This window comes from Sapajus apella, unplaced genomic scaffold (assembly GCF_009761245.1).
Source record: "Sapajus apella isolate SASKATOON/1434 unplaced genomic scaffold, GSC_monkey_1.0 scaffold71, whole genome shotgun sequence".
NCBI lineage: Eukaryota > Metazoa > Chordata > Mammalia > Primates > Cebidae > Sapajus > Sapajus apella.
Genome location: NW_022437011.1, coordinates 2,321,595 through 2,337,344, shown reverse-complemented (window position 1 = coordinate 2,337,344; position 15,750 = coordinate 2,321,595). Strand labels below are relative to the sequence as shown.

Sequence of the window (15,750 nt, the reverse complement as noted above, 5' to 3'; positions counted from 1 at the left end):
GGCATCATCCGTATGAAACTAGCTGGTGTTTATGGAGCATCTGGGAGCTCCTGATGCTTGGGTAGAAGTAAGACACCCTCTTCTCACCACAGTGGGGGATTTCCCCACTAGCCCTTATGCCCCAGGGCACCTAGGGTCTCCCAGGACTGCAAGCAACCCTTCTGCAGCTCAGTTCTTCCACACCCTCACCCCACAGAAAGGGCTTGGAAGCTGTGGTCCCTTCATGTGGAGCTGAAGTCTGAAGACCTGGAGAGCAGCCCCAAGGGTAGAGAAGCAGCGCTGAAGGGATCAGCATGTGCTAGCACAGGAAGCCCATTTTCCATGTGTCTGGAACCAGGCCGAAGCTTCCTGGAGTAATTTTAACCAGTATCCACTCTAGAACAATACCAAAAAAGGTAAGTTACTTACCACCCGAGGCAGGCACAGACCTAACCGCTGGCCTTTCATGAATTAGACCCTTAAGACATTCAGGGCTAAAACTGCTTTAAGCACTAAAGTTAGAGCAGCCAAGCCACGTATTCCTGTCTCGGGCCCTTGGCCCTTTTACCGAAATTCACTCTAAAGTGCTAGCTATTCTTACCCTCAGAAAATAGTCTGAGCCCCTCAGCTGTCTTGCTGGAGGGAAGGTATTTTTAGATCCTAGAACAGCTGATTTGGGATCTGCTGCAGGGGTCAGAGGGCCCAGGGGGAGGATTGAATTGCTAGGGGATAAAGGGGGAAGTGGGGAGCCACATCCAAGAGACAAGAGTCAGCACGGGCTTTAGGATGTATCAGGTATCAGTCCACACTGCCGTTTTCGGCTTTTTTTCTGGTTTTTTTTCTTTTACAGAGTCTCACTCTGTCACCCAGGGTAGAGTGCACTGGTACAATCCTGACTCACTGCAGCCTCAGCGTCCCTAGGCTCAAGCGATCCTCTCACCTCAGCCTCCCTAACAGCTAGGACTACAGGCACATGCCACTATGCTGGGCTAATTTTTCTATTTTTTTGTAGAGATGAGGTTTTGCCATGTTTCCCAGGCTGGTCTCAAATTCCTGAGGCTCAAACAATCCCCCTGCTTCAGCTTCCCAAAGTGCTGGTATTACAGGAGTAAGCCACCATGCCCAGCACGCTGCCATTTTTGATCAGCAAAGTATCTTAATATAAGCCAGTAGTTCTCCAAGTGCAGTGTCCAGACCAGCAGCATCACCATCACCTGGGAACAACTATTTGTATATTATAAACACAAGGAAAACCCTGCAAAAGAAATGCAAAGTATCAGCCTCCACCTGAATCAGAACCTCTAGATGCGGGTTCCAGCAAGCTGTTCTAGCAATCCCTCCAGGAGATTCTGATGCTCACTAAAGTTTGAGAATCACTGACAGCAGCAAACCATCGAATAAGATCCCCTTTTGGACAAGGCTGGAAGAAAGAATGATCTACATTGACGCTTCTCAACTTACGAGTGTCTGTTCAAACCCAGGAATCCTCAGCTCAGAAAAAGTATATACTTGCATAAAAATTTCAGGGACGCACTATCCCAGGTTAAAAACACCTGCGCTTTGGCAACCTGGAGACCTTTCTTTGGGTCTAAGTCTGATCTGCAGAGAACCTCAGAGCTGAAAAAGACTTTCTAGATCATCTGCTCCAACCAGAGCAGGGGTCTGCTCCATAATATTTTGAGAGGCTTGGTTTTAACATGGCACTTTCAGAAATTGGGAGCTCCCCACTTCAAAAGAGCTTGTTTCCAGTCACTCTTAAGTGGGTAGAGTTATTAGCTCTTGTTAACTCCTGTATTGGTTTATAGCAACCAAACCACATTAACATGGCTGAAACATAGACTTATAAACCCAAATTAAAGGAAACACAGTGGCCAGGTGTGGTGGCTCACACCTATAATCCCAACACTTTGGGAGGCCGAGGTGGGCAGAAGTCTGATGTGCAGAGAGGCCCAGGAGGTGAAGATCAACCTGGGCAACGTGGGGAAACCCTGCATCTACAAAAAATACAAAAATTAGCTTGGTGTAGTGGCACAAGCCTATAGTCCCAGCTACTTGGGAGGCTGAGGTGGGAGGATCACTCGAGCCTGGGGAGGTTGATGCTGCAGTGAGCTGTGACTGGGCCACTGTGACTGGCCGGCTGTGACTGGCCCAGCTATGACTGGGCCACCCTGGGCAACAGAGTGAGACCTTGTCTCAAAATAAAATAAATAAAGGAAACACATAATGGCCCTAAGTGGTAGAAGTGAACACATTATTGTCTAATAGGCCATCTCAGTGTTGGAGAACTCAGAGTAATGGAAAATCCCCCTTTATATTAATCTGAAATCTACCTCCCAGGAACCTCCTACGCTGACCCTGTTTTTGACTTCGAAGCCACAAGAAGCAAACCCAAAGTCTTGCTTTCAAAAGTCAGCATTTACTTTTCATAGGCCTTTCTTGGCACAAGAGTGCAGGGAGGATGGCTTGGGCTGCTGGCCCAGCTTCTGGGCCAGGTGGTTCAGAAGATGCAGGTGCAGCCCACGGCGATGGTCTCCATGACCGCGCGCTGGCGGCAGGGCCCTGTGCGTGGTGGTGGCGGGCAGAGGCGGCGGCGCACTGGCACCTGGCTGAACACCGGTACGCTCACCATGCTGCGGTCCTCCTGCATGGTGAAAGGGTTCACACAGCCCAGACACAGGCACCGTGCCTCCGGCAGGTCCGCAGGGATACGGCTGGGGTCGTGGTTGATGCTGCAGGGAGCAGGAGAAAGATCAGAGTGGAAGGTGATCGGGAAACAGCCGGTCAGCACCCATACCCCACACCCCTGCCTTTCCTAATCCAAGTTTTAATTCCCACAGCAAGACTGTTGGGCTGGAGGAAAGGCAGTAATCAACTCCATGTTCCACATTAGGATGCTGAAGATCATGGAAGGCAAGTCAAGAGCCCCAAGGTTACCCAGCTTCAAGGTCACCAGTCACCCGGCTTCCTTCTTTTGTGGATGCCCATCATAGTACTAGGTTGCACCGTGGGGATGGTAGAGTAGCTTTGGCCCTCCCTCTGCCTGCCCCACCCCCACTGTGTTTATATTGTTGGGAAGCTTAATCCACGGAAATAAAAGGTGGATTAGTTTTACTGATGCCTAATTTCCACTGGCAAAGAAGTCAGGAGGTCTGGGTTCTATTCTGACTTAATCTCCATTCATTCAACACTTGCATGCTCACCATGTGAGCAGTTCTGTCCCAGACTTTGCTCATTGATGAACAAAGCAGACATAGTTCCCTCCTAGTGCTCTCATGGAGCCAACCATACAGGGACTTGCTCTGTGACCTCTCCTTCTCTGCACCTCCATTTCCCCATCTGCTAAATAGGGGACAAGGAAGTGGGTGAGCTGGACCTGTGGACATGCAGCTTTAGTATCACCTTATGCTTAGGAGCTCACTAGAAATGCAGAACCTCCCAAATCTGAAGCTGCATTTTTATCAGATCCCTGAGTGATTATGGGCACAGTCAAGTGTGAAAAGCTCCACTCCGGAGGATCTTTACCAACCCTTCCAATGGTCACATTCGGGAGCTGCATTGTCCAATGCAGTAGCCACTAGCTTCATGTGTCAACTTCAATTTAAATTAATCAGGCTGAGTATGGTGGCTCACCCCTATAATCCTAGCACTTTGGGAGACCCAGGCCAGTGGATTGCTTGAGCTTAGGAGTATGTGACCAGCCTGGGCAACATAGTGAGATCCTGTCTCTACAAAAAAAAAAAAAAAAATTAGCCAGATATGGTGATGCATGCCTGTGGTCCCAGCTACATGGGAGGCTGAGGTGGAAAGATTGCTTGAGCCCAGGAGGCAGAGGCTGCAGTGAGCTGAAACCATGCCACTGTACTCCAGCCCGGGTGACAGAGTGAAACACTGTCTCAAGCAAAACATTGAAAAATTTAATCAAAGCTAATCCCTCAGTCACATAGCCACATGTCAAGAGCTCAGTAGCCACATGAGGCTGGTGGCTACCATACTGGACTTTACATCATCACAGAAAGTCCTGGTGAATAGTGCTATTCTAGAGTCGCAGGGTATATGTCGTGTGCCTGAAAAATCTCTGGCCTGGGTTTGTGAGTAAGGACCTCAGGGTCAGCCCATTCCTTCATCTTTGGTCCTTTCTGTGGGTCAGGTACTGAGCGAGAAAGCAGAGCTACAACCAAGGGAGGACACTGCTGCCATCGTCATCCAGGGCAGCGGGTCTTGATTCCCAAATCACAGCCTGCTGTGCATCCTGATCACATGGAGCTACAGGAAACAGCACTTCCTGGGCCTCGCCGCTGGAGGTTTTGATGGGGCATGGGAATCCCTAAGTGATTCTGATGCAGGCACTGGGAAGGCCCAGGCCCAGCGTGAGAGACAGACGGCAACGCTGCACGGAAGCACCATATCTGAGAAGGACATATGAGACCCACAGAGCGGAGGAGGTGACATCTGGGGAAAGCCTTGCAGGCACCTCCGTGGAGACTGATAGAACAATAAGGGCAGTTGTCCACATGGATATCTCGTTTAACAAGTCTCTGAAGTAGGTACTACTATTGCCTCCGTTTACGTTGAGGAAACTGAGGCTCAGAAAGGCTAATCCATTTGTCCAAAGCCTCAAAGGCGAGTAAGAGGCAGAGCTAGGATCCGAACCCAAGCACCCAGACCTCTGAATCCAAGATCTTAACTATTACAATGACTGAGGTGCGGGAAAGGCCCCCACCCCCCAAAGACAGCTTGTCACCACTGCCCAGCCTACCTGTAGCCCCAGGGAGACAGACTCCTCTTGTTGGACATCCATAGCTGCAAGTTGACCTCACACTTCCTCTTGGCCAGCTCTGAGCTGTTCCTCAGCTGGGCCACCATCTCCTCGAGGTTCCTCTCGTACTCCTCCATGCGAGCGTACGGTTTCACCCGTGACACCAGGTCCAGTGGCACCTGGTGAGGGCCAGGGGCTAGGGGCCCAGACCGCCCTTGCCCCTTCCTCTTGCTTTTGGGGCTCCTGGGCTGGCTCAGCCCCAGGAAGATGGAAATGATAAGAAGGAACAGCTGGGGAGGAAAGCCACGGTCAAAGGTGGGAGAGTCAAGTCTTTTTCTGGGCCAAGACTTGAGGTCCATGGTTCTTTCTCATTGTCCTTAGGGGTCTCCCAGGCTCAGGTCTGACACAGCCCACCATCCCCCAGCTCTCCTTCCTCAAATTACCCCCTGATTCCTCTCTCATGTGTGGTCCGGCCTCTGGTCTTCCCTCAGTCTTTCTCTCAGCATGCTCCTTCCTGCCACGGGGACTTTTCACAGGCCTCTGCATGCAGCGTTCTGCTGCTCCACCTCCTGTACCCCTCCCCGTCCCTCATGCATCAGCTCTAGTGCCATGTCCCTAGGGATGCCTCTGGACTTTTTCGGGCTCTCTTCAGTCTTACAGTTTGTATGTACAATTCTTTTATGCGTCTGCCCCCAACTCAGCATGGACTCCGTGGGGGCGTGTGTCAGTTTCCATACAGCTGTCATATCCATGTCTGCATGGTACATTCAGTGGACACTCACTGAGTAAATGATTGACTGTCCCCATCGCTGCCCTTCTGTCATTTATGTCTGAGAAGGAAAACAGTGAACAAGAAGACAAATACCCAAGTCTCACTAGCAACAAATCCAGGATGGCCCTGTTCAGGGTGTGGCTGGAGAAGAATGGGGCCTCGTGCTTCCCTGTGCCACGACAATGGCCTAGGAAACTTTTCTGGGGAAAGGACATGTCAGATGAGGCGTGGCAGGCATGGGCTGAAGGAATTGAAGTCTTATAGGTGTAGGAGGGGCGGGTGGGGGGAAGATGAGAGAGGAGGTTGGAACTGGTTAAGAACTTTGCTGAATGGAATGTTGATTAAGAGTGGGCGGGAGGAAGAGGGCATGACATGAAGTTGGGGAGATGGGCAAGCTGTGGGCTAAAGGTGGGAGAGCCAAGTCTCTTTTTGTGAGTCAAGTTGTGGACGCCCCGTCCACCTGCACTACCCTCCACGCTGAGCCTTCCCTCTTCCAGCCATCCCCCAAGCCCTCCTCACACACACACACATACCCATTGCCATCCACGTCTCCCTCCCAGCACCAAGAGCATCAGGAAAGGCTCTGGCTCACAAGGAAGAGGACTTGGGCCTGACTGAACCCAGACTCCTCAGGAATCCAGGGCGAGAAGGGCCAGTGCCTAGGTGTGGAGCAGAGGTCCCAGGATGGAGGCACCGCTGACCCCTCTTGCACTGAGATGGGCTCCATGCGTTCCCTGTATGCCTCACCCCACAGCCCCAAAGCCCCATGGCCCATGCCTGTGTTATCCAGGCTACCCTGCAAGTCTTGACCCTAGAAAACAAGCTTCAGCAGAGTCCCTCTTGGCAGAGGTATCTGCTGGCACAAAATCTGCAAGAGAGATTCAAGTCGCTAAATTCTTCCTTTTTGGTCCTAGATTCTAGTGCAGAAAAAATGTCTCCCTAACAATAGGCTCTCTCATTGGAATTTCTCACAGGGCATTCTTAAACTCTGGCTCTCCACTCGGAGAAACCTAGAATAGAATCAAAGCCCCCTCCCTCAAAGTCCCATCTCCAGATGGGACACAAAAACAGAAGGACTTGCCCAAGGTCATGCAGCCGGGACCTCGAGGCCAGGTCTCTTTGGAAAAACCCCGCTGACTGAGTTTGTCGGGACCTCCCCAGACACCTCTGTTCTGAAAAGGCTTCAGTGTGCCCCAGCTGAGCCCAGTTCAGGAGCCTGTGCTGCTGCCCACAGCTGCAGGCTCTGAGACCAGTCTCTGTTTCTTTCTAGTCTTGGGGGAGAAGACAGAGACGTGGCCTCTGCAGATTCCAAACCAAGCAGAGGCAGCCATTAATCAATAGGAAAGAAAAACTGACATATTTGGACTCTAAAAAGGGGGGGGGGTGCAGCGGGGAAGCGCCACGTACCAAGTTGTGAGGCCAGTCCATTCCGCCAAGCTACAAAGTCAGCCTGCAGCTGCTGCCTGCCTGGAACCCCAGATGCCGCTGAGAGAATGGCAGCAACAGGATGGAGCGAAGCAATTATAGCTCAACTGGGGGCTGCTGGGGGAGTGAGTGGGTGGGCTCGTCATCAGCTGGGAGCCTTGGGCCCCCAGCTGGCTGAGCCCAGCACAGTGGCAGGCGGTGAGGAGCGTGGGGGCAGGCCAGGAGCTGAGCTGAGGTGCCCAGGGGCTGTTGACCGAGGGACAATGCCCTGTGTGTCTGATGGGGCCCTGGCCGGTGGCACCTCCGCCTGTGGCCTGCGGCCTGCCGCCCAGCCAGCACCCACAGGGCCAGCTAAGACAATCAGCTTCGTTTGCCTTGGGGATGGCAAGGGGGTGAGGGTGGAGGAGGGATGGGCTGTCAGTTGGTCAGGAGAGCAAATGTTCTCAGACGGTGCTGGCCAGGAGCAGGCACCCCATCTCCCAGAGAAACAGCCTCAGGCACTCCAGCCTCTGTCAGCCTCAGGTGAGTTCCGAAGCCCTAGGAGACCAAAGCCCCACCCCCCTAGATCACAGTCAGGTAAACTGAGGCTGGAGCGAGGAAGGGACTTGTGACTATTAACAGTGAGTTAGAGATGTCAGAGCTGCTGTTTCCAGCTGGTCCCCCTCCAGGGCTCTATCCACCACCCCATGTTGTTTTTCTTGGGATGTTTTCCGCACAACTTCAGCCTGCTGTGAACATATTTCTGACGCAGTATGCTCTCACTGAGGCCAAGTTGCAGATCCATGAGGACTTACGGCCGATTGTTCTGGCCTTCGTGACGCAGCACTCTCCCTGCTGGGGTGGTCTCCACTCTCAGAGCTTATGTGGCTCCATGTGAGCTTCATTCTCTCCCAGCCTCAGTTCCCTCCTCCACAAAATGGGCGGCTGTACTCAGAAATAGACAGTGGCCTGGCCCATTCCCTCCTGAAATCTTTCTGAGCCTCAATTCCCTCATGTCTAGCATGGGAAGAATCATGGCATCCTCTTGAGGCTGCTGTAAAGAAGAAAGGAAATAACCCACGTTAAACAGCTGGCAACAGTACCTGGCACATAGTAAGTGCTCAATAAACACTTAGTTGTTTATTACAGAAATTACTATAAAATAATTGTATAATGATTATTGTAAACATTAGTTACTCTAATTAGCATTAGAGCTAGCACAGTTCTCATTACTCTACTGACTCTCCCTTCCACCCCCTCAGGCCCACCCTCACGGCTGCTGACAGAGGTCTAGGCCTCCAAGACTTAGGCCACAAGTTTGTGAGGTCAGATGACCCCAGGGCCCAAAGGTCCTGGAATCACATGCTCATCTGACCAGCTCCTCTGGCCAATGTCTCTCACCTCAAGCGAACAGCCCAGCCCAATGTGAGCGGGCAAATCCACCCAGGGAGGCAGGAATGGCGGGAGGGAGCATGAGGAGGGCAGAGGAGGTGCATTGTGAACAGACACTGAGGACGGCCTTGTCAGGCTGAGGCCCAGTCTTGGCCATTTACAGGAATCGTCTGAGGGGAAGAACGCAGGTTGAGAGGCTCTCCTGAATGTCACAAGATTAATCTGTCCGGGGCAGGCTTCCACAGCATAACTGAGACGCTGGCTGGGTCTCGAGCATGAGAGATGCCACCATATTTGGTCAAATACTAGACAGGGCTCTATTCTCTCGTTGGAAACTCTAGAGGGAGGGGGACTCTGAAAATACCTCTTCAGGCAACAAGGGCCCCGCCCCCACCGCAGGCTGTCCGGGCCCCAGCCCCGCTAGCCTGGGCGGCCTGTCTGGGTTCTGTGCTGGCTCTCTGCACTCGCTTTGCTGCTGCTAGCAGTGGGGTCCCACAGACATGCAGCTGGGGCGAACCTCCCCTATGCACAGAACAGTGAGAAACTAAAAGATGGATACTGGTATCCGGGGGACCTCTGAGGCCACCACATCCTTCTTACCTGCTGGCAATACGCACCCCTCACTTCTGCCTCCCCAGGCCAGGACTGACTGGTCAGTGTCCCCAGCTCTGGCTGCAGTGCTGCTACTTTAGATTTCAGGGTCAAAGCCCCAGAGATGCTGAAGTAGCGGCACAGAACTCTGCATCTTAACATGAGCTCATTCTGGGAGCTACATAGGTCCTCACCCATCATCGGGCCTCCTCCTCCCACCCGTTTTACTACTTGGGTAAGGGAGGGTCCTACCTTGGTTCACATAATGCGTTTGTGCCAAAGCTGGGAGCAGAACTTCATCTCCTAAGCCATTCATTGCTCTTCCCTCAGACTTTATACAAACAGCTCTGGGCCAGGCTGGGCCTCCTTGCTAGCCTGGCAGGGGCCAAAGAGCCAGGCCAGTGCTTTGGGGGGCCCCAGATCCCTCACAGTGGGGATGGGAGCTTTGGGGTCCCCAGGCAGGTGCTATGAGGAGTCGGGCATGGACCCAGCAACAGTCATTCGGTTTCCCATTCCTGGGCCATCTGAGACCAGGAGGGAGACACCTTCCTCCAGCTTTGGTTTTTAGAAACCCCTGGAGGGTCATCTGCCCTTCTTGATGTCCTGAGTGTGCACCCAGGCAGGCTTGTGGGACCCAGCCCCAGGACTCAGTGCCAGGCCTGAAAGGGAGGTGCAGGAACTGGGCTTTCGGGACTCCCACTCCACAAGCGAGGCTGGGGTCCTTGGGTCTTTTTAAGCAGAAGGTGGTCAGCGCATGTGAATGAAGGACTGGGCTGATGAGCTAGAGGGGGAGGGGTAGTGGGTGGCCGAGGTCTCGCTCAGAGCCCTCTACGGCTGGCCCTGCCAGAGGCAGTGCTGCACTCACCACCAGGTGGCGCCACGAGAAAGCCAGCCAATCCTGAAAAATATGCAGACTCTGAGGTCTCCGCTACCTCCTTCCCCAGGAGCAGCCAGGAGCTGAGAATGAGGGGATGGGGCGACTGGGTGGGGCCCTGCGCCTGTATCTGGATTCCATAGTGACCCTACTGTTGATGGGGACCAGAGCCTAGGATACATCAGAGCAGGAATGCCACAGCCGACCAGGTGTCTGGTGGGGGCTTCTGTCTGCTGAGTGAGTGATTGCCTTTACTTTGAGCACCTGCTGTGTGCCAGATCCCAGGCATTTGGCACCTGGACACCTTAATTCACTTAATTCACCTTAAGTCAGTAACAATAATAGTTGCTGCTTAGTATCCACTTACTGACTGCCAGGCCCTAAGCTAAATCCTTCATGAAATCCTCCCACTAACACTGGGTGAGATCCTAGTTTTATTCTGAATTACAGTTGGGGAAACTGAGGCTCAGAGTGGTTGGTCACTTGCCCAAAGTCACAGAAGATTCACAGCAAGTTTGTCTGACTCCTGCACATGCTGCCCCCTGCAGTAGGGCAAGGAGAGGAGCACAGCAGCCAGGGGTGAAGAGGGAATGTCCAGTTGGTCAGCTGGTCTTTCAGCACAGTCTGTGATGGCCTCAGCCTTGCCCCACAGCCTCAAGCAACCTAGACCCGGCAGGTTCGGGTGCTCACTAAACCCACGCCCAAACCCAAATCATCAAGGGGATCCGAGAGCTCCCAGGGTGCTTGTGTGGTACCCAGTGGCATTCCTGGCATGAACTAAAATATTGATACATTGAATCAAACTGAGTGTAATACAGGGAGGCCATGCTGGGACAGAGTAGGAGGCCAGGGCACTGGGACCTGGAGAAGGAAATGCAGCTCGGAGGCAGAGGTCAGGCTCCACAGATGATGGGCTGACCTGAGTTTCAATCCTGGCCCGGCCCCTTCACAGCTGTGTCATCTTGGGAACATTAATTGACTTCTCTGAGCTTTTGTTTCTTCTGCAAAGAGAAGATAATAATAACTTGGCTCTCTGTGGATTATTGTGAGGATCAAATGAGATAATGCATGTTAAAGCACTTAGCACAGTGCCTGGCAGAAGTAGGCACCCCAATAATGCTAGCTGCAACTGTCATTCCTTCAGTTAAAATGAGTTTTGGGTTGGGCCTTCGGGGATGCCTCTGGCGTGTTCCTAGGTGAAGGGCATTACGAGGTGGGGACAAGGCTAGAAGCTGCAGAAGAATGCAAAGGTGCCTATTTCCAGTGGGCCCACCCTAGAGTGTTGGCGAGGCCAGGCGGACCTGAAGGATTTTGTCTAAGAACTTGCCCAGGTGGACCCAGTGAAGTCAGGGAAGGTGGGAAGAGGCTAGCCGGTGCCTTTGCTGGCTGCTGCCAGGAGGGTGCAGCCCCCTCGGGAGGTCCTGGCTCTCCTGCCACACTGCCCTCCCTCCCTCCCTGGTAGGAGTCCTTCTCCCAGGCCCATATTTGCACAAATGCCTGCCTCACTGCTCACTCCAGAGCCCCAGCCAAGAGGGGCTATTTTAAGCTCCCTGGACGGGAACATTGGTGGGAACAGCCCCAGCCAGCAAGCTCCCAGTTCTCAAAAAAAGGGAAAGGCCTGGGTGAATGGGTGGCCCCTGGGATGTGCAGAGGGGCTGCCACATTGACATGACCCTCTGCCCAGGTGTCAATGTCTCCTCCCCACAGGGGAAAGTCAAGGAAATGTGAGTTAGGGTAGGACCCCAAGAGGTGGCCTTGTTCACTGGTGACTGGGTCGGCTAGGCCTCTCTTCTGCCCAGCATCCAGCCTTGAAAACACCAAGTTTTAAGCCAGGTGCAGTGGCTCATGCCTGTAATCCCAGCACTTTGGGAGGCTGAGGCAGGCGGATCACGAGGTCAGGAGTTCAAGACTTGCCTGACCAACATGGTGAAACCCTGCCTCTAATAAAAAAACAACAAAGGAAGGAAGGAAGGAAGGAGGGAGAGAGGGAGGGAGAGAGGGAGAAAGGGTGGGGGAGAGAGGGAGGGAAGGGGAGAGAGGGAGGGAGGGAGGGAAGGAGGGAGGGAGGGAGGAATGAAGGAAACCAAACACCAAGTTTGTGTTTCTGGGTTGCAGATTGACTCCACGCTGTACCTAGTCTCTTGTTAGCACTCACCATCCACAGACCACCAGAGGTAGGGGATCTCTTATGCAGCCCCTACCAAATTGGGAACCCTTTCTAAGTGCCTTTACTGGGTACCATCAACCTGGGAATATCATTTCTCTCCAAAGATACACAGTCTATCTTCTAAAACTCTAGTTGTTGAAACTAATTATAATTATAAAAGCTTTCTTTTTTATTTTGCGGAAGTCCTCCTCCTGTGGGGAAAAGACAGCAGCCTTCAGGCAATGGTGTCTGGACATTTGCCCTGCCCCTTATGATATGGTCATGTCCACCACCCTCACTTCAGTGGGCCTCTGTTTCCTCATGGGGTTGTTCAAATGCATTAATCATTAAAATTATTGTTTGCCTGGCACATCACAGTACTTAATATTTGACAAGTTTGGGCTGATGTTTGTAACTTGGTTTGGTTTATATGTGCCTGAGTTTGTGGCATAGTGTTTTTGTGGATGTATGTGCTACTTTTGCTTTTTGATTATGAAGAGCCAGTATAGATTACTATTTAAAGCACAGACTTTGAACCAGAGTGCCCTGAACCTCATCCCTGCCATGTAGCAGCTAAGTCACCTTAGGCAAGTGACCTAACCTCCCTGAGCCTATGTCCTTGAAAGGGAGGTGGGGCGTTTAACAAGATTATGTGTGGCAAGTGCCTGGCACAAAAAATGTCCCTGCTATTATTTTGTTGTCTACATTGTTCTTAGTTCTTCCCAATCAGGTGGCACAGAACAATTCTAGTCAGCTCAATTCTAGCACTTTCTAACGGCCAGAGAGTCCCAAAAACAAAATGGACTGCCCTGGAAAAGAGTGATCTCTCTATCAGCGGAGACCAGAAGACCAGCCATGAGGTTCTAGAAGAGGAAGGGGTAGGAGTGGCCCAGGTGTGTGTTGCGGGGTGAAGAGGTTGCTTTTTTTTTTTTTAAGATGGAGTCTTGCTCTGTAGCCCAGGCTGGAATGCAGTGCTGTGATCTCAGCTCACTGCAACCTCCACCTCCCAGTCCCGGAAAAGCAGTTCTCCTGCCTCAGCCTCCAGAGTAGCTGGATTACAGGTGCGTGCCACCATGTCCAGCTAATTTTTGTATTTTTAGTAAAAGCGGTTTCACCATGTTGGCCAGGCTGGTCTTGAACTCCTGACCTTGTGATCTGCCCACCTCAGCCTCGCAAAGTGCTGGGATGACAGATGTGAGCCACTACACCCAGCTGGTTGTTTGAGCTTTTAAGTTCCCTTCCAGCCTTGAGAGGTCCAGATCTGATGTCCAAGGCCTCAGGCCCCCATGTGGGGCTGTCAGGCCTGCTGTGACTCACCCAGACCTGGGACAGGAAGGAGTGCAGAGAGCCTGTGGGGGACATAGAATAAACAGCCTGTCCCCAGGGCAGACAGAGGCGCCGGGCCCCCTGCCCACTAGACCGTCCTCCCCTCAGTCCCGGGGGATGTTTATTCTCTGCTCAGAGTTTATAGGACGTCTGGATTCACAAGCTCCAGAATTCTAAGTTTTCCCCCCAAAGCTGTCAGCCCCTCCTCTTGCTGGGTGGGTATGGGTCTGTTTTGGGTGGAAGGCCCCAACCCTGCTCCCAGCAGAAGCAGGAAGCAGGGACAGAACAAGAAATGTCCCCTTCAGTCCCCCAGAGCCGCTCCTGGCAGAGGAAGTGGCCACAGCTGTGGGGACGTGAGAAGCAAACAGTGGACCTCTCCCAGCGACTATGTAGGGAGAGGAGTCCTGGGGGCCCGTGGGTGGGGCAGAAAGGGCTTCTTTTGCAGGTTGGGTTCAAAGGCCTGCACCCCAAACATTAAGCTCAAAACCAAGGGTACTTGTCAAAGTCTGCCTTGCAGATTGGCTTCTGTTACTGGGTCAGAGAGTGCTGTTTTTATTGTGGTTGCTTTGGTGTATTGCGTGAGTGTGAATTTGTGGGTGGCGTCTTGTATGTGTGTGTTTTGTTATCGTTTTAAGAGGCATCAGGTAGGAGCTGCTCACAGGCAGCAAGCAAGCCAAACGTGGCTCTCAGCACCTGGCCTGGGGAGTGGGGCCCGCTGCGATTAAGGCAGGATTAGCAGAGGAATGTCCTGACAGCGACACACAACACAACACTTAGGGCACGGGCAGCAACTCTGAGACACATCACATCACCCTTGATGGCCATAGCTAAGGCCTCTGTCCTCATCCTCCTGATTCCCAGAAAACTCACAGGCTCGCTCTTAGGGCTGCAGTGAATCTCCACCCTGGCCTCCCTGCAGAAGCTTGTCCATGTGTCCTGAACTGTTAGGAGGCATTGTTGAGAAGCCGCTTCTGGTAGAGGTTTAAATATCTGACTTAGGCCGTTTTGTAAGTTTCTGTGAGCTGCGACCTTCAAGAAATTAACCTATGGTCAATGAAGAGCCGCTGAGAGTTCTTGAGGAGGGTTCATTCCATTCATTTAACAAATATATATTGAGCACCTACTATGCCCCAGGCACTGAAGACATAGTGGTGAACAACTAAAACAGCTCCCAAGCTTCTTTTTTCTTTTTTTTTTTTTTTTGAGACAGTCTCCCTGTGTCGCCCAGACTAGAGTGCACAGTGTTGCAATCTTGGCTCACTACAACCTCTGTCTCCTGGATTCAAGTGATTCTCATGCCTCAGCCTTCCAAGTAGCTAAGGTTATAGGCATGCACCATCATCCCTGGCTAATTTTTGAATTTTTAGTACAGATAGGATTTCACCATGTTGGCCAGACTGGTTTTGAACTCCCAGCCTCAAGTGATCTACCTGCCTCGGCCTCCCAAGGTGCTGGGATTACAGATGTGAGCCACTGGGCCCAGCCTATTCCTGAACTTATGTCTAATGCAGAATGGGGGATCTAACAATATGGACATTTTAGGACCAGCCCACAGCTCAGGGCTCTTTCTGGGCCCCTCTCCTCTTGGTCCTGTGCACCTCCTGCAGCCATGGGAACTGTTGGATCTTCTGGGAAGCCCATGACCTCAGCCCTCGGGGCATGTGGAGGAAGGTACGCTGTCTCCAGAATGTGAAATCTTGCCAAATTTCCATTGGAAGGTCAGTTCTCATAAATATTGTGAGGAAAGAGGAAGAAATGGCTAGTGTGGAATCTGACCATTTTCAAAGTCTGGTTCCCAGGAAAGAACCTTCGGTAATTGCCCTAATGTGAGAAGGCAGCTTCAAGGTTTCTGGCTGTGGGAGATGGAAGGGGTCCAGCCAAAGACCCACACACATGCTGATGACAACTGCACGGCAGTAAGAGGGATACCCCTGAAGCACTCTACAATTTGAAAAACAATTTTAGGCCAGGAACCGTGGCTTATGCCTGGAATTTCAACACTTTGAGAGGCTGAGGCAAGAGAATTGCTTGAGGTCAGGAGTTCAAGACTGGCTCTGTCAACATAGTGAGATCCTTGTCTCTACAAAAAATAAATTAAAAATTAGCCACGTGTGGTGGCATGCATCTGTAGTCCCAGCTACTCAGGAGGCTGAGGCAAGAGGATCACTTGATCCCAGTAGGTCAAGGCTGCAGTGAGCCGAGATCACACCACAGCACTCCAGCCTGGGTGACAAAGCAAGACCCTGTCTCCAAAAACAAAAAAAAAAAAAAAAAAAAAAGGAAAGAAAAAGAACGCTTTTACATTCATGACTTTATTTACCTCCTGAATCAACGTGTGAATGTAAATATTTTACAGAAGAAGAAATTGAGGCCCAGGGAAAAGAAGTAAACTGCCCGTGGCCAGACAGAGAAGAGGGACAGAGCTTGGGACAAAAGTTGGGCCCCTGAGGTACCTTTAACCATCAGCTACCCTAACCTTTGCACCAACTTAAGGAAACTTAATGAGCAGT

At 51.9% G+C, this 15,750-nt stretch overlaps 1 protein-coding gene across 2 annotated transcripts; it reads right to left on the bottom strand.

Annotated features, from left to right (window-relative positions):
- Positions 1 to 2,375: 2,375 nt before the first annotated feature.
- IL17B (interleukin 17B) lies at positions 2,376 to 9,107 on the bottom strand. Of its 2 annotated transcripts, none has more exons than XM_032250267.1 (3): positions 8,904 to 9,107; positions 4,736 to 5,025; positions 2,376 to 2,708 (listed from the first exon to the last, which is right to left on the bottom strand). In XM_032250267.1, the coding sequence occupies exons 1-3, from the start codon at positions 9,093 to 9,095 to the stop codon at positions 2,477 to 2,479; spliced, it is 714 nt and encodes a 237-aa protein (XP_032106158.1). In that variant the 5' UTR covers positions 9,096 to 9,107; the 3' UTR covers positions 2,376 to 2,476. The 2 variants fall into 2 exon arrangements, with proteins under 2 accessions (XP_032106158.1, XP_032106159.1); XM_032250268.1 differs by lacking the exon at positions 8,904 to 9,107 and adding an exon at positions 6,915 to 7,056.
- Positions 9,108 to 15,750: the final 6,643 nt, after the last annotated feature.